Source organism: Tachypleus tridentatus, chromosome 8, assembly GCF_004210375.1.
Source record: "Tachypleus tridentatus isolate NWPU-2018 chromosome 8, ASM421037v1, whole genome shotgun sequence".
Lineage (NCBI taxonomy): Eukaryota > Metazoa > Arthropoda > Merostomata > Xiphosura > Limulidae > Tachypleus > Tachypleus tridentatus.
Genome location: NC_134832.1, coordinates 96,723,277 through 96,742,116, shown reverse-complemented (window position 1 = coordinate 96,742,116; position 18,840 = coordinate 96,723,277). Strand labels below are relative to the sequence as shown.

The 18,840-nt window shown below is 33.6% G+C and overlaps 1 protein-coding gene across 1 annotated transcript in view; it reads right to left on the bottom strand.

Annotated features, from left to right (window-relative positions):
• Nucleotides 1-18,840, bottom strand: part of LOC143222997 (uncharacterized) — a 305,937-nt gene that overhangs the window by 3,291 nt on the left and 283,806 nt on the right. The window contains exons 10-12 of the mRNA XM_076450333.1: nucleotides 12,036-12,189; nucleotides 8,821-8,983; nucleotides 5,228-8,441 (exon numbers count right to left, since the gene is read on the bottom strand). Coding sequence (XP_076306448.1) covers nucleotides 5,228-8,441; nucleotides 8,821-8,983; nucleotides 12,036-12,189 — 3,531 coding nt within the window. The remainder of the gene's footprint in view (nucleotides 1-5,227; nucleotides 8,442-8,820; nucleotides 8,984-12,035; nucleotides 12,190-18,840) is intronic.

Genomic DNA, 18,840 nt, shown 5'->3' with positions numbered 1-18,840 from the left:
ACGATGGACCAATACTTTATGTGTAATGTAAGTATGTCAATAGGTAAGGTTTCGAAATGCATTTTATTTTTTCAGTAAAGATAAAGATCTAGGTATCTTGCAAGGTTTTCCATTGATTCAGGATAATATATTTTGCATACGGTTACTGGTAAGTCAAACATCACAAGAAAATCACTCTTAAGACCACTTTCTGTACTTTAGCCTGATTTTTTGAATTGGGAATAGACTTTAATGTGTTTTAGTGGTTGGTGAGTAATGCCACTTAAACTTTAATCTCTCAGCCACTTTCTTTTCAGTGGTTGGTGAGTAAAAGCTCAGAAATTATGTACATCAAAGTGGAATGTTTTGGACATGTAATTGTTTGGGGTATGTGCTAGCTATTTAGCTAAAATCCAGGCAATGAAAGTCTGAAACCTACCAATAAACGAGAAAGATATTTGAATTATTTTGGGATTTATGCTGTTACATCAGTGTTTTGTGTCAAGTTTCTTCAAGATAGCAGAGTGTTGTCCCCTCTGATTAAGAGTGAGGACTATAAAAAAGTAATTTCAGTCAAGAAAACAAGCTCTGGTCGATGTTAGCTTTTCAGAGCTAGATTGACCAGACAGAAGTGATAGTGGAATTAGAGTTATGTTGTGAAAGATATAAGATGGTACAGGACATGTAACTATATCCACAAGTGAAGGGTTAGCTCTTACTGACTGTCACTAGAAAATAAAATAAATATTTACATTTACAGAAATAATCTGTCATTTGCTACACTATTTATAAAAACTTGAGCTTTCTGCAAGGTTAGACAGTATTTAACTGAAATAACTAATAATGTTTAAGAAACAGGAAGGTACTCCTGTAAAACATCACATAATGATGGATAATGACATCACATCTTTTTTGTACAATTACTGCAAAAATATTTTTATATATACATATTTTGTTCTAATATTGCAAGAATAAATATTTGTTTTTATCTCATTTCATAATAGCACAAATGGGTGCCGTTTGAAGGGTTCCTTGAACACAGCCACAGAATTAATTGTGTCAAATAATTTCAGAAATTAGAGCTAATATTAGTTAACATGGCAGAAATTATTTTTCATATTATTTAGATGGTAGAATTGATTTTGTGCTTTAACCTACAAATACTTCAGATCAGTAATATCCTCCTTGCATGAGGAAACGAGGCAATTTTACGTACTGTTTATATGATTTCATGAGATTTTGCTGATTGTCGAAGACGTACATATATTTAATTCGTTTACCTATAGGAAAGGGGCGCGTTTGTGTATTGTATTTAATGATCAAGGTGATTTTCATAAAATATAAATGATGCAAATATTTAGAGAATAAATAAGATTTCACAGTTTCTATCGTCTTTGAACCATAAAATGCATTAATTCAACTTTCCAAAATATGCTAAGATTAACCCTACTATATTCCAATGATTAAAGTTCTGGATCCATCACTTAATCCACATAAATTTACAAATAAATTTTAAAGCACCATGTTAGGCACTGCAAATATGATGTTAGAAAAAGCAACTCTATGTGGAATTTTAAAACATAGGAGGTCTTTGGATGAAATATAAAAACAATACTTTAAGAAAAGATAGCAGTCTTGTACATGTTATTTTAATCACATAAGGATCTATATACACTAGTGTTAATTCAAATTCAAAGTGACAGTTGAACTTGCTACAGCTAAGTGTTTAAGGTTGAAATCTAAGTATATTGTGAAAAAGTTTGAAGTTATATAGTTTTTAGATTTCAAAAGTTTAAAACATGTATGAGAAACTATGTTTAACTCAAGTAACAAAACAATAAGCTACACTTTTGGAACAACATATTAGTACAAAGACTAGAATACTTGTAGTTTGTTCTATTCACTATGAAAAACTGTCTTAGCACACATCTCTCATTTGTTATTCACAGGACTATCTAGTATGACGGGCGCCTTGCACTAGAAGAAGTGTAAGCCTAACTTTTTACATTTATAAATGATTAGATATTGATAGTTTATCTTATCAGTCAAGCGTACTCCCCTTGTAAGTTATACTAAAACTGAAGATAAATGTAAAGGAAATACCTAAAATAAACCCCAAGGTTAAGGTTAAAAATTAAGTTAATTTAAGTGCCTGAACTATTATAAGCAAAAACAAAGATGTAGTTTCCTTGAATGTTAGTTCTTCAATGGCACAGTGGTACGTGTGTGAACTAGCATCGCTAGAAACTGGATTTTGATAGTCCATTCTGTATCTTGGTGCTTAATTCCTAACTATCAATCAACTTTGCCCCCTAGTGGCACAGCGATATCTCTGCAAACATACAGCGCTAGAAACCGAGTTTCGATATCCATGGTGGACAAAGAAGAGATAGCCCAATGTGTAACTTTGTCTCTAATTAAGAAACAAACACCCTCGAAACTTAAAAGTCTGTAACAAGCACAATTAGGATAAAACGATGTTTACTGAAGATAGAAAACGCTGAGCGTCAGTAAAACGTTAGCAACCTACAGTATAAGATGTTGTTTAAAGCTTGGAAGAAACGGAAATGCGTGGTACAGGAATGTACCATTAACTTCCTGTTAATTAATATGGAAATATTTTCAAATTTCCTATATATTCCTTCAGTTCAGTTTGGAGCAGAGAGTAGCTCAATTAAGGTACCCAATTTTCAGTGAATGTGCGATACGAATTTACTAATTGGTAATTGTGGGTGGAGGTGATTCGTGAAATAAATGTTTGTTTTTACTGTTAGTAAATCAGGTAATGGCTAGGACTGCAGTGAACGAAGCTGACGTGTGCAGGGTGGAGGCTTTGTGTATGTTTCCGTGTTTTGTATATAAAACCAGTAAGAGAAGCTTGGAAAATAACTTTAACTTTCGCTTTTATAATGTTTTCCTTAACGTTAACATTTGCTATTTATAATAAACCTTGTTTTTGTTTTGTTAGGGATTGTAGCAGGTTTTAAATTTCAAGAAAATTGGAGTTATTATTTGATATAGTTCAATAAATTGGGTTATTTTGTATTCTAAGGTTAATTTCGGGTTTATTTTAGGTTTGTTTTGCATTAAAGTGAAACTATGAATGATTGCTTGGTATTTTACCATGGTTGTTTTTATTGTTTAGTTGTTAAACAAAAACTGTAATTTTTGTAATTGTGTATGGTCACTTTGTGCGAAACTCAGCCAAAGTTTGGAGATTACATAACTGTAACTAAATATATTTTTAAAACCTTCAGTTAGTGGGTTCTATTTAACTATTTTGACAGAAATTCGTGTTCTAGTAAATACCATATATCCAATAAATGTGAGGTTCTCATGAAAAGCAGACATTCATCTGAATAGTTCAAACTGGTAGCACTGGCTTGTTTAACAACGTTTAGAGACGGCTTCAATGGGTAATGAAGAGGACTTTATTGATGCCACGCTATCAAAGTTACAACGTTTCGAAAAGATGTTTTATTATCATTAAGTATCTGCTGCATATTGTTTTACTATTAAATTTGCAATAAAGATTCATTCGTTACCAATTCAAACTATCTCTAAACGTTATTAGTCTAAAGTTTGTTTCTTGTTTTTTTCTTTACCACAAATATACACATTAACCTGTATTACATATGACGCAACTTTCGTTTTGTGATGGAAAAAGAAACGAAACCAAAAAGCTATTGTTGTCAATTTGTACTGTTCAGGTAGATACATATGTATGTATGCTAGTCTTGCATTTATTGATAGATAGAATAACGAATATTTACACTGGAGATGATTTTGCTCCTATGAGAAAAAACCCTAGAATGGCAAAATTCAACAAAACATTGCAATGCGTATTTGCTAGTTGGAAGAACGTACACATGCAGATGTCACATACACTGCTGGCCAAAATTTTAAGGCCAATGAACACAAAGAAAAAAAATATGCATTTCGCGTTGTTAGACTCAACCTCTTATTTGAGTAGAGCTTCGAAAGATGAAAATAAGAAAAGAGAAAATAAAAATAAAAAACTTTTTTAGCATTTAATAGGAAAAGTGTGAACACAAGGAAATTAGTTTAAATACTAGCTGGTCAAAAGTTTAAGACCATACTGAAACAAAACGTTAATCGGGAAACACGTAACAAAATTTAGTCATTTGTGCTCAAGCATTAGCGTTGTCAACATCTCCTGTGTTACATTGGGTAAAAACATGGCAAAGGCTAAAAAGTTGACAGAGTTTGAACGTGGCAGAATCAGCCAATTGGCTGACCAAAGGAAAAAAATGAACTTTTTTAGCTATTTACTAAATGTTTCCTTGCAAAACCAAGGAATTAATTGATACTTATTTATGATGACATAAGTGATGAGAGAGGTTATATTCATAGACTTCAAATATAGAAGTTGGTTATATTTGGGTTTCTTTCAATATTATTTTTTATTATATTCAAATAATAAGTACTGATCATAATAACAGTTTAAAGGAGAAGAGATTTCTTAGTTAAAAATTAAAATATTTGAAATTTCTAGATTTATTAAAGATATATTTTTGGACATTTTAAACTGGTATTACGCTACTGGCAGTTATTGTTATAACAAAATTTTCTCAATTGCTGTGATTAGGATTGAAGCTAAAGATTCATGGAAGGACATTTAGGATCTTAAGTACCTGATTGAGCTACCATTCTGTTTGAGAGGCATTAAACTTATTATCTGTAAAAGCTTTCAGTTGTTGTTTGTTTTTAAGCACAAAGTTACACCACGAGTATCGAAACCCAGTTTCTAGCAGTATAGATCCACAGTCATCCTTTTGTGCCACTAGGGAGCTCTGTAAAAGAACTTATTCTGATCGGAAGTAAGAGTTGTTTGATGGCCAGCATTAGCTTGGAAGGTAACGTATGGTACCGTATTTATGTGATGTTTCTGTGTGAGATTTAGACTAATATATGACTAAAGAATTGAATTACTGATTTAGTCGGTGTACGGATAAGGTGCTGTTCAGATTAAAATTACCAAATTTTCTAAATTAGAAAATGTTTTTCTAGGAAGTATAGGAAATTAATCTGCAGTTTTATGTCTCTTTAAATTTATTTATGGTATGAATCTCTTTTAACTATATACATATTACAGGATTAGACCAATGATTAATAATGTTATAAATATTCTATTGGAAACGTTTGTAAATTAACTCTGTACGGGACTTTACTGCTCGCTAATCTTAAAACAAACAAACAAACAAACAAACCAGATTACCGAAATTACCTTGCAATTTTTTCTTGGATCCTTTCCTTGTATTTCGTCTCTTTTCTCCTACATCTTCATTTTCTGAATCTCGGCTACACGAAGAAGCCACCGTTCCTTCACTATCTCGAATCATACTCTCGTAACCACTACTGTTTCCAGAATAATGATAATCTTTCCTTGCTTTTATAATTGGCACCCCATTTTCGCTCCGCAATGCTTGGCTGCTGAGATTACTAAGTTCGCTTGAAATTCGCCCTCGTTTAGCTTCAGTAATTTTTGAGTACGGAGAAGGAAATGCAATAGATACATTCTGGCCACTCTCGACCTGATTAGTAACACCCAGACAGCTTTTCCTACTTTTTGTGCTTCGCTCACTTTTGGAAATTTCTTCAGTCGTGGAAGACACACTTCTTGGAAGTTGAAAATATTTTGATTTTCCGAAGGTTTTGGATTCATCTGTGAACTTCAGGTGGCGCTCAATCTTTTGAGTTTGTTTATTTACTCCCAACACATCCTTAGACTTTTTTAAAGCATGCTCTACGGAAGTAGATCCTTGATGGGAAGTACAGCTATCTAGTGTAGAAACTGAACTGATTTGTGAGGAACCTTTTCTGTTGGGTTTCGATGATTTTGAATTAATACTTACACTTAGCTGGCGATTCTCTTTGGAACACCCTTGATTGGCACATACATTATCTTTTTGGAGAATATTCCGCTGTTTTTCTGGGAATGTAACACTACTTTTGGTACTATGAGGAAAGGTTTCTTCCTGGAGTTTACCTGAAGATGAGCCTGCTGCATTTATTTCATCAAGTCTCGCCAAAACACTGTTTCTTAAAAGAAAGGGATTAGAAACGAATTTCCTTGAACTGTATGATGGATAGTCCAATAGGTTATTTACAGACGGATGATTACTTAGAGTTGGATTGGATGATCCATCCGGATGTCGAATAGAACGCATTTGATTTGCAACATCAACTTTTTTACAAACATGATCACTTATGATAACCTCACCACATGATTCACATTTTCCAGTTTCGCTTGTTAAAAAACTTGTTGAATGAGCCTTCTGACTAGTGAGAGTATTTTTATTAGGTGAACAACTATTTTGATCCATATTTTTAATATCTTCCTTACTTGTGTTGCACTTTTCAGAGGAGTGTGTTATTAAAGAAATATCTGAAGGAGGAAATTTATGTTCGAGTTCCTTGTAGAAAGCTTCAAGCCTTAACCCATTCATTGGCTGGATGCTCATTTCCAAGTCTGCAGGCTCGCTTTTCACACTTAGAACATCGAATATATCCATGTCGTCTAGACTTTGTGACTGCTGCAGACTAACAGCAGGAATATTGTATAGCTGATTTGAACTTAGCATGGTTGTCGGCCTTTTATGTGTATCACAAAATAACGCTCCAGAAGCAGAATTATTATTCCTCAGCTTTTGAGACTGAAGACGTAGTTCTGTTAGTCTTGTCAATTTTGATGCTAGAACATCGCTGCTTACGGCAAAACTTAATTCACCTGTTCTTTTAATAATCTCGTTTGTATTCATATGTCGAGAACATTGATATCGTGATATCCTCCAGTCACTCAAGAAATCATCATCATCTCTGAATTCGTCTGGGAGACTGATGCTTTCTAGTCTATCACTATTATCAACCACTGAATCAGAGATATGTTCTGCACTAGACACACGCAAAACATTAAAAACAGAATGCTTTATTGGAAATTCCTCAATCACGCTATCTTCCAGGGATTCGAAATCGTTCCTTTCGAGCCATGCTGCTAAAATATCTTCTTCTTTGACTTGAAGACACGAGTCTTTCATTTCCGGAAGCTCTTCAGTATCAGAGGTTTCTGAACATTCATCAGCCTGATCAGTGGGCCAATCTTGTTCTTCTTCATCTGTTGAAACACTAGTCTGGAGATCGGATGTTTCTGAAATATCAACGCTACTTGATGCTTCCAAATAATCAGCAGTGCTATCTATTTCAGCTCGAATACTTCCTTGTGAACTTTTCCACGTCGGGGTATCAGAAGAAACTTGAACCTTTTCAAATATAGTTTTACTTTCTAGTGATTCTGTGACATCAACATCTTCAACTGATGTTTTCTTTTCAGAACAATTAAGCCCAACTGCCTCATTGAAATCATCCTCTTTTTTCTTTGAAATAAGCACTTCTTGTCCCATTCTGGTGTCATTTACCAGTCTTTTATTTGAAGAATCCTCTACGTTATGTAAACCAGAACTTTTCGTATTGGCTTGGTCCCATGAATATTTTGGTCTCGTACCTAGGGCTTGTGAAGTTTTGGTACAAATCTGAATTTCAAATTGGTTTCTAGTTGGAGGTAGATCAATCCAAACTTCTGGTTGTCTAGATTCAGAAATATGGTGTTGTAAGTGACTATGCAACTGAACCCATTTTTTAATCATTTTGTTCTTATATTCCTTTGAGTGATCATGGAGAGCTGGACCATCTACCCACTGTTCATACTGCAACTGTTGTAAGGTGCGAGAGTCGAATTTTGGTTTAATAAATCGGGGTCCATCCACCCAGATCTCATCACTTGTGACATAATTTTCCCGCTTTGCCTGACTGTTAGATCGATTAGGACTTCTATTTTCCACTTTGGACACAAGATGACGCCTCTTAATATTAACTCTACGAGGTGATTGGACTCCAGAGTGTTGAGCAGATGTTGAGGACGATTGAAGATCTGTCATACAGCAACCTGCAAACAAGTGAGAACCTCTAGGCAAACCACTTTCTCCCTTTGTGCAGTATTTTGGCACATTCGGTTTTAAAGGAATGCTTGAATAATTCCTGCATTGTGAAGATTTACCAGCAACTTTGTGAGTACGGTTTTTGGTATCAGCACTGGAAGACGTATTCTGTTTGGAAGAACTTACAAGATAACTGGTCGATAAAAGCGATGTAGCCTCATGATCTTTAGTTCTATTTGAGACAGGACATTCTGTGCTCGAAGAGCTTTTTTCTGGGACTTTGGACTTGCTTTGTTTCAGAGGTGATGTCTTAGTAGTATCTTCCTTGAGTGAACGTTCTCCAACAAATATGGCCGTGACGCAGGACTGCTCACTTCCGGAGGTATAGTCAAGTTCACTACTGCCAGAGGGGAAGTCATCTTCACTTACAGCGTCAGACTTAACACAAGGCTTACATACTCCATCATTGTCTATGTTACTGACTCCACACGCTTTGGGAATATACTGCTGAAATTACAAACAAAAGTTACAAAACAAAGCTATATTTTTCAAGGTAACTGCAGTTTTATGTTTTACGTCTTGACAGAATAAATATACGAAAAGTATTGAACTTATTTATTAAATCACAGCTTACAATATTTATGTTTTAAAAGCTGCTAGTATACAACCAAATCTTACACTTCAGTCTGTAATAGATCAAAAGTTCTTTTCGTTTAGTAACGAATAACTATGTTGGGTTAAGGAACAAACATTTACTTTAATCAATATGAACTTGTACTCTTGCTTACATTCAAATCGATAATAACAAACACGTACAACAGATATATAAACTACTGAAAATATGTCGTTCCATACATTAGTATAATTAACAACGATTTTAACTAACTTTCGCCCTCTTCCGCCAAATTCTGTGTAGCCTGTTGGCCAACTGTATTGTAGACAATGTTTCGCAGTACTTTTCTGAGGAGTCAGATACATGGGCGATCATGGTTGTTCGACAGATGGAGTTACCCATTGCTTCCCGTAATAAATGCGTAAGTTTGCTATTCCTGAAATACAAATATAAATATAAACTATAATTAAGAAATTAAAAAATGTATTACGTAATTCTACCTGTATGTTCATAATCGAGAATACAACGGTTTGGATACATTATATAAAAACAATATTGGAGTATGAGATCAACAAGCTTTGCGTTATCCACAGACCGATACAGTTATTGTTTTGTAGACATGCGAACATTTATTGCTTTGGAGAATGGTTTACAACAACCATTTTCAACGTAACGTATTTATACATTTAGATCATAAAAAAAGTGTTCATATTAGGGATTTACAGCTTCCAAGACAAATATATCTTTTATATTTAGAGGCATTGAGAAATAAACGACCATACACTCTTGGCCAAAATGTTTGCTTACTGTTCTTTATTGATGTTATTGTCAACATACATGGAACAGCAGCTGAGTAAATACTTGGGTAGTAACAGAGAAGGACAAACAGTAGGAGTTGTTATCCTGGTCTGTCTGAGCTGTTTTGAGAATTTGTTTCTCAAAATACACAAACAAATCTGTTTTATATAAAATAATGCGCTTTTGGTATAATCTTTTTTTTCCAACCAGATCAACATTTTGTTCAGATAATTTATTTGTATTTGTTACCACAACAAAACCTTATGAAAACACATATAATGACAAAATATAATATCAAATTATTATAAATAGAGTCTGTAACCTTATATTAGTTCATATTAAATATTACATTTAATACTTGGTTTGTCCTCCTCATTCTCTAATTACCTCCACAAGATGACGCGGCATGCAGTTGATGAGATTATTGATGTAATTAACTGTGGTTTCATCTCCACTTTATCACTAGAAAGCGCTGCAACTCAGCTACTGTGGCTGGTTTTGGGGTCGTGATTAGCAATTTTTCTGCTAATTTCTGCCTAACAGTTCTCAATGGGATTACAATCTGAAGGCTATGTTAGCCATGGTAATCTTCTAACGTCATCCTAATCAAGATAATCCTGTACAATATGTGCACTAAGGGAAGAGTCATTTTCATTCTACCACACAATGTTAGGTTTACAAACCTAACTTATGATAAAAATATCGTTTTTATGTAATACCTGTGGGAGGTGCTCTTAACGTTTCCATATAGATTATGAAAATAATTTTTCACCATGATGAATAACTGCCCAAACATGGTATTGCACCACCTCATGAGTATTCCCTGCCATCCCTCATTTGTTCTCCAAGCAAATCACGAAGACAAGTCCTACTGTTAGTTTTAACAAACCGTAATTATATTGCTAATGTCTAAATTGTAAGTAGCCTTACCCAAGTAACAAGGTTAGCAGTAAATTCTCTTTAATATCAGTTTGAAAATAACCTCTCTTACAAAATAACATTGTTTGGTCAGTTTCTTATTCAATATTCTTTTGTATATCTTGGAATGAATATGTTCATACTGTTCTTGTCGTAGGAGTTTGCAAGATTCCTTTAAACTTTAACATGTTAACCTGATAAAAATACGGTTCGGTTATTTCGGGCAATAGCTTTTGGGCGTCTGCCAGTGGACTTTGCTGGAACAACGTAATCTGTAATCTTACAACGTTTCAGAGTTCTGGATACAATAAACTGGGGTGTACCTTATTGTTCTGGCAATGTCCGTTTGTTTCATATCATTTCTAGACAGTCGAACAATATGAAGTCTTATGTAAGACGTCTGACTCACGACGAGGCATAACTCTATACCGAGTACAGAGAAATTGTCTGAACAAAGCGATGACCAGCTCATAAAAATATTATACCAAAATCATATCCTTTTACACAAAACAGGTGTGCGTGGGTGTTTTGAAGAATAAATTATCATCATAATGACTTATGCAGGCCAGAATAACAACTTATACATGTTTGTCTGGCCATATACTACCTTCTTTGTTACTATTTAGGCATTATGCAAAAATTTTGGCCATGACTATACCTGTCAATCAGAGAATATTTACTGTGTTAATAAATACAAAAATGTTACATATTTTTGTCTTTTTTTAGAATACACGTCACCTCATGATGTCAGAAAAAACAGGTAGGTTCAAGAAGTCTTGAGAGAAATAAACGGGAAACTTAGGAAAAAAGAACCACCTTTCGAAAGCGCTTGGGCTATAGGTTTTCTATTTCATATAGACCATCTCATATGGTGAAAAATTGAGAAGGCACTTACGATATAATGGCAGCCGGTACTACAGAATAGACAATGAAGTGTTGATTGTTCATTTCATAACGTCTCGTTGAAACAAACATAAGAACTTGACTGAATATCCAGTAATATAATTTCCTTATCTGCAGTTTGTGTACTAAATTTGTCAACAAATCTCGATTCCAATTAAATACTGCTCACGGAAGATGTGATGAATTGTTTTTTTGTGTTAGTTAAAAGCTTAGCAACTATAACACAGATGAAACCTGAGCACAGCATTCCATTGCTCCTAACATATTGAGTGACCAGCTATACTCTGTAATAGGCCAACAGGGGGTACATTATTGGCATTTCGAGATATCAGGACACTTGGTTAGGTACTGAAGTTAAACTTCTGTTATCCTATTCGTACTTTACAGAATATCATTCTAGGTTTGGTTGGTTTTTGGTTTCTGTATTTTGCCCAAAGCTACACGAGGGCTATCTGCGCTAGCCGTCCCTAATTTTGCAGTGTAAGACTCGAGGGAAGCCAGCTAGTCATCACCACCCACCGTCTACTCTTGGACTACTCTTTTGCCAATGAATAGTGGGATCGACCGTCACATTATAACGCCTCCACGGCTGAAAGGGCGAACATGTTTGGTGTGACGGGAATTCGAACCCGCAACCCTCGGATTACGAGTCGAACGCCCTAACCCACCTGACTGACCATGCTGGGCCTCATTCTAAGTAATGCCACGTTGTTTTCCTTGTAACTGTTGTGTCAAATCTCAACTGTAAAGAACGACATCACCAACAAGACTCTTCCCTATTATCACATATAATGTATTCACTATTACCTTTAGCCGTTAAATCTGTGAAAACAGTCTTGCAAGCTAAGCTGTTAACGTCTATAACTTACTTGTAAGGCACGTGTCTTTGACCGTTTACAAGAGCCACAAGAACGCTTCCCAAGCCTGACATTGACAATGGATGACTCTGATTTTTTGACAAGTTTGTTTGGTCATCAGATCCTGCTAAATCCAATAGGTGAAGACGACTTCGGCCACCTGTAACTAAAACAAAGAGTTGATTTTCTAACTATCTACAACTGATACCTGTATATCAAAAGGTATTTTACTCGAAGCTGTTTTCAAAGTGTATCATTTAATTTTCCATTTAGTTGGTTCCACGATGCCAGATATGTTATGTTACAATTACTGCTTGTTAGATCTTTTAAAATATTTTGTGAAGATAAATTTAGCATAACTACGCATTATTCTAAAGCTACTGTTACGTAGATTTATATCCTAGAAAGATCTAATTTATTGTCCAAGACGTTAGATATCAACATTTGTAAGTATTTTATTAAATGTTGTTTTACATCATGTTTTAAATCCATGATTTCATCGTGTGATACCAAAGGAATGATAATTCCCTATAACAGAGAGTCCAATTTAACAAACGCCACATATTTCCCTGTAGCAGTTTGATACATTGAGATTTATTGACTAAAATATTTCATACTGTCTTGACCAATAAATATTTTTTTTTTTACTAAGAACATGTAATACTTATACACGAGCCTTATGTCCAGACTCTTTAAACAGGAAGCTGTTTTTAACTTCCTTGGATAAACCCCTGTTTAGAATTTATAAATAACAGTCTTGTGTAATACAACCATAGTATGTTTCTTTAATCTGTTGTGTTTATTGAATGCGTAATACAACCATAGTATGTTTCTTTAATCTGTTGTGTTTATTGAATGCGTAATACAACCATAGTATGTTTCTTGTAACAGTCGTGTTCATTGAGTGTATAGTACAGCCGTAGTATGTTTCTTGTAAATGTCGTGTTTTCTGATTGTATAATACAACCATCGTATGTTTCTTGAAACTGTCGTATTCATTGAATGTGTAATACAACCATCGTATGTTTCTTGTAACTGTCGTGTTTATTGAATGTGTAGTACAACCGTAGTATGTTCATTGTAACTCTCGTGTTTACTAATTGATTAATACAACCATCCTTTGTTTCTTGTAACTGTCATATTTATTGAATGTGTAATACAACCATCGTATGTTTCTTCTAACTGTCTTGTGTATTGAATGTGTAGTACAACCATAGTATGTTTCTTGTAACTGTCGTGTTTATTGAATGTGTAGTTCAACCGTAGAAGGTTCATTGTAAATATCGTGTTTACTGATTGATTAATACAACAACCCTATGTTTCTTCTAACTCTCGTGTTTATTGAATGTGTAGTACAACCGTAATATGTTTCTTGTAACAGTCGTGTTTATTAATTGTGTATAACAAACGTAGTATGTTCATTGTAACTATCGTGTTTACTAATTGATTAAATCAACCATCCTATGTTTGTTGTAACTGTCGTGATAACTGATTGCATAATACAGCCATCGTATGTCTCTTGTGACTGTCGTGTTTATTGAATGTGTAATACAACCATTGTATGTTTTTGTAACAGTTGTGTTTATTGAATGTGTAGTACAATGATAATATGTTTCTTGTAACAGTCGTGTTTATTGAATGTGAAGTACAACCGTAGTATGTTTCTTGTAACTGTCGTGTTTATTGAATGTGTAGTACAACCGTAATATATTTCTTGTAACAGTGGTGTTTATAAAATGTGTAGTACAACCGTAGTATGTTCCTTGTAACTGTTGTGTTTACTGATTGTATAATACAACCATCGTATGTTCATTGTAACTGTCGTGTTTACTGATTGATTAATACAACCATCCTATGGTTCTTGTAACTGTCGTATTTATTGAATGTGTAATACAACCATCGGATTTTTCTTGTAACTGTCTTGTGTATTGGATATGTAGTACAACCGTATTATGTTTCTTATAACTGTTGTATTTATTGAATGTGTAGTACAACCGTATTATGTTCATTGTAACTATCGTGTGTACTGATTGATTAATACAACCTTCTTATGTTTCTTGTAACTGTTATATTTATTGAATGTGTAATACAACCATCGTATGTTTTTGTAACTGTAGTGTTTATTCAATGTGTAGTATGACCTTAGTATGTTCATTGTAACTGTCGTGGTTACTGATTGATTAATACAATCATCCTATGTTTCTTGTAACTGTCATATTTATTGAATGTGTAATACAATCATCGTATGTTTTTGTAACTGTCGTGTTTATTGAATGCATAATACAAACATCGTATGGTTCTTATAACTGTTGTGTTTATTGAATGTGTAATACAACCATCGGATGTTTCTTGTAACTGTCTTGTGTATTGGATATGTAGTACAACCGTATTATGTTTCTTATAACTGTCGTATTTATTGAATGTGTAGTACAACCGTATTATGTTCATTGTAACTATCGTGTGTACTGATTGATTAATACAACCATCGTATGGTTCTTGTAACTTTTGTGTTTATTGAATGTGGAGTACAACCGTAATATATTTCTTGTAACAGTGGTGTTTATTGAATGTGTAGTACAACCGTAGTATGTTCCTTGTAACTGTTGTGTTTACTGATTGATTAATACAACCTTCTTATGTTTCTTGTAACTGACATATTTTTGAATGTGTAATACAACCATCGAATGTTTTTGTAACGGTCGTGTTTATTGAATGTGTAGTACGACCGTAGAATGTTTCTTGTAAATGTCGTGTTTACTAATTGATTAATACAACCATCCAATGTTTCTTGTAACTGTCGTGTTTACTGATTGTATAATACAGCTATCGTATGTTTCCTGTAACTGTTGTGTTTACTGATTGTATAGTACAACAATCGTATGTTCATTGTAACTGTCGTGTTTACTGATTGATCAATACAACCATCCTATGGTTCTTGTAACTGTCGTGTTTATTGAATGTGTAATACAACCATCGGATATTTGTTGTAACTGTATTGTGTATTGGATATGTAATACAACCGTAATATATTTCTTGTAACAGTGGTGTTTATTGAATGTGTAGTACAACCGTAGTATGTTCCTTGTAACTGTTTTGTTTACTGATTGATTAATACAACCTTCTTATGTTCTTGTAACTGACATATTTTTGAATGTGTAATACAACCATCGTATGTTTTTGTAACGGTCGTGTTTATTGAATGTGTAGTACTATCATAGTATGTTTCTTGTATCTGTCGTATTTATTGAATGTGTAGTAAAACCGTAATATGTTTCTTGTAACAGTCGTGTTTATTAAATGTGTAGTTCAACCGTAAAATGTTTCTTGTAACTGTCGTGTTTATTGAATGTGTAGTACTATCATAGTATGTTTCTTGTATCTGTCGTATTTATTGAATGTGTAGTACAACCGTAGTATGTTTCTTGTAACAGTCGTGTTTATTGAATGTGTAGTACAACCGTAGTATGTTTCTCGTAACAGTCGTGTTTATTGAACGTGTAATACAACCGTAGTATGTTTCTTCTAAGTGTCGTGTTTATTAAAAGTGTAGTACAACCGTAGTATGTTCATTGTAACTGCCGTGTTCACTGATTGATTAATACAACTATCCTATGTTTCTTGTAACTGTCGTGTTTACTGATTGTATAATACAGCCATCGTATGTTTCTTGTAACTGTCGTGTTTATTGAATGTGTAATACAACCATTGTATGTTTTTGTAACTGTCGTGTTTATTGAATGTATAATACAACCATCGTATGTTTCTTGTAACTGTCGTGTTTACTAATTGATTAATACAACCATCCGATGTTTCTTGTAACTGTCGTGTTTACTGATTGTATAATACAGCCATCGTATGTTTCTTGTAACTGTTGTGTTTACTGATTATATAATTCAACCATCGTATGTTCATTGTAACTGTCGTGTTTACTGATTAATTAATACAACCGTCCTATGGTTCTTGTAACTGTCGTGTTTATTGAATGTGTAATACAACCATCGGATATTTGTTGTAACTGTCTTGTGTATTGGATATGTAATACAACCGTAATATATTTCTTGTAACAGTGGTGTTTATTGAATGTGTAGTACAACCGTAGTATGTTCCTTGTAACTGTTGTGTTTACTGATTGATTAATACAACCTTCTTATGTTCTTGTAACTGACATATTTTTGAATGTGTAATACAACCATCGTATGTTTTTGTAACGGTCGTGTTTATTGAATGTGTAGTACGACCGTAGAATGTTTCTTGTAACTGTCGTGTTTACTGATTGTATAATACAACAATCGTATGTTCATTGTAACTGTCGTGTTTACTGATTGATTAATACAACCATCCTATGGTTCTTGTAACTGTCGTGTTTATTGAATGTGTAATACAACCATCGGATATTTGTTGTAACTGTATTGTGTATTGGATATGTAATACAACCGTAATATATTTCTTGTAACAGTGGTGTTTATTGAATGTGTAGTACAACCGTAGTATGTTCCTTGTAACTGTTGTGTTTACTGATTGATTAATACAACCTTCTTATGTTCTTGTAACTGACATATTTTTGAATGTGTAATACAACCATCGTATGTTTTTGTAACGGTCGTGTTTATTGAATGTGTAGTACGACCGTAGAATGTTTCTTGTAACTGTCGTGTTTACTGATTGTATAATACAACAATCGTATGTTCATTGTAACTGTCGTGTTTACTGATTGATTAATACAACCATCCTATGGTTCTTGTAACTGTCGTGTTTATTGAATGTGTAATACAACCATCGGATATTTGTTGTAACTGTCTTGTGTATTGGATATGTAATACAACCGTAGTATGTTTCTCTTAACTGTCGTGTTTATTGAATGTGTAGTTCAACCGTAAAATGTTTCTTGTAACTGTCGTGTTTATTGAATGTGTAGTACTATCATAGTATGTTTCTTGTATCTGTCGTATTTATTGAATGTGTAGTAAAACCGTAATATGTTTCTTGTAACAGTCGTGTTTATTAAATGTGTAGTTCAACCGTAAAATGTTTCTTGTAACTGTCGTGTTTATTGAATGTGTAGTACTATCATAGTATGTTTCTTGTATCTGTCGTATTTATTGAATGTGTAGTACAACCGTAGTATGTTTCTTGTAACAGTCGTGTTTATTGAATGTGTAGTACAACCGTAGTATGTTTCTTGTAACAGTCATGTTTATTGAACGTGTAATACAACCGTAGTATGTTTCTTGTAAGTGTCGTGTTTATTAAAAGTGTAGTACAACCGTAGTATGTTCATTGTAACTGCCGTGTTCACTGATTGATTAATACAACTATCCTATGTTTCTTGTAACTGTCGTGTTTACTGATTGTATAATACAGCCATCGTATGTTTCTTGTAACTGTCGTGTTTATTGAATGTGTAATACAACCATTGTATGTTTTTGTAACTGTCGTGTTTATTGAATGTATAATACAACCATCGTATGTTTCTTGTAACTGTCGTGTTTACTAATTGATTAATACAACCATCCGATGTTTCTTGTAACTGTCGTGTTTACTGATTGTATAATACAGCCATCGTATGTTTCTTGTAACTGTTGTGTTTACTGATTATATAATTCAACCATCGTATGTTCATTGTAACTGTCGTGTTTACTGATTAATTAATACAACCATTGTATGGTTCGTGTAACTGTCGTGTTTATTGAATGTGTAATACAAGTATCGGATGTTTTTTGTAACTGTCTTGTGTATTGGATACGTAGTACAACCGCAGTATGTTTCTTGTAACTGTCGTGTTTATTGAATGTGTAGTACAACCGTATTATGTTCATTGTAACTATCGTATTTACTGATTGATTAATTCAACCATCCTATTCATGTAACTGTCTTGTTTACTGATTGTATAATACAGCCATCGTATGTTTCTTGTAACTGTCGTGTTTATTGAATGTGTAGTACAACCGTAGTATGTTTCTTGTAACTGTCGTGTTTATTGAATGTGTAGTACAACCGTAGTATGTTTCTTGTAACTATCGTGTTTATTGAATGTGTAGTACAACCGTATTATGTTTTTTGTAACTGTCGTGTACTTATTGATTAATACAACCTTCTTATGTTTCTTGTAACTGTTATATTTATTGAATGTGTAATACAACCATCGTATGTTTTTGTAACTGTTGTGTTTATTGAATGTGTAGTACGACCATAGTATGTTCATTGTAACTGTCGTGTTTACTGATTGATTAATACAACCATCCTATGTTTTTGTAACTGTCATATTTAATGAATGTGTAATACAATTATCGTATGTTTTTGTAACTCTCGTGTTTATTGAATGTATAATACAACCATCGTATGGTTCTTGTAACTGTCGTGTTTATTGAATGTGTAATAGAACCGTCGGATGTTTCTTGTAACTGTCTTGTGTATTGGATATGTAGTACAACCGTAGTATGTTTCTTGTAACTGTCGTGTTTATTGAATGTGTAGTACAACCGTAGTATGTTTCTTGTAACTATCGTGTTTATTGAATGTGTAGTACAACCGTATTATGTTTTTTGTAACTGTCGTGTGTACTTATTGATTAATACAACCTTCTTATGTTTCTTGTAACTGTTATATTTATTGAATGTGTAATACAACCATCGTATGTTTTTGTAACTGTTGTGTTTATTGAATGTGTAGTACGACCATAGTATGTTCATTGTAACTGTCGTGTTTACTGATTGATTAATACAACCATCCTATGTTTTTGTAACTGTCATATTTAATGAATGTGTAATACAATTATCGTATGTTTTTGTAACTCTCGTGTTTATTGAATGTATAATAC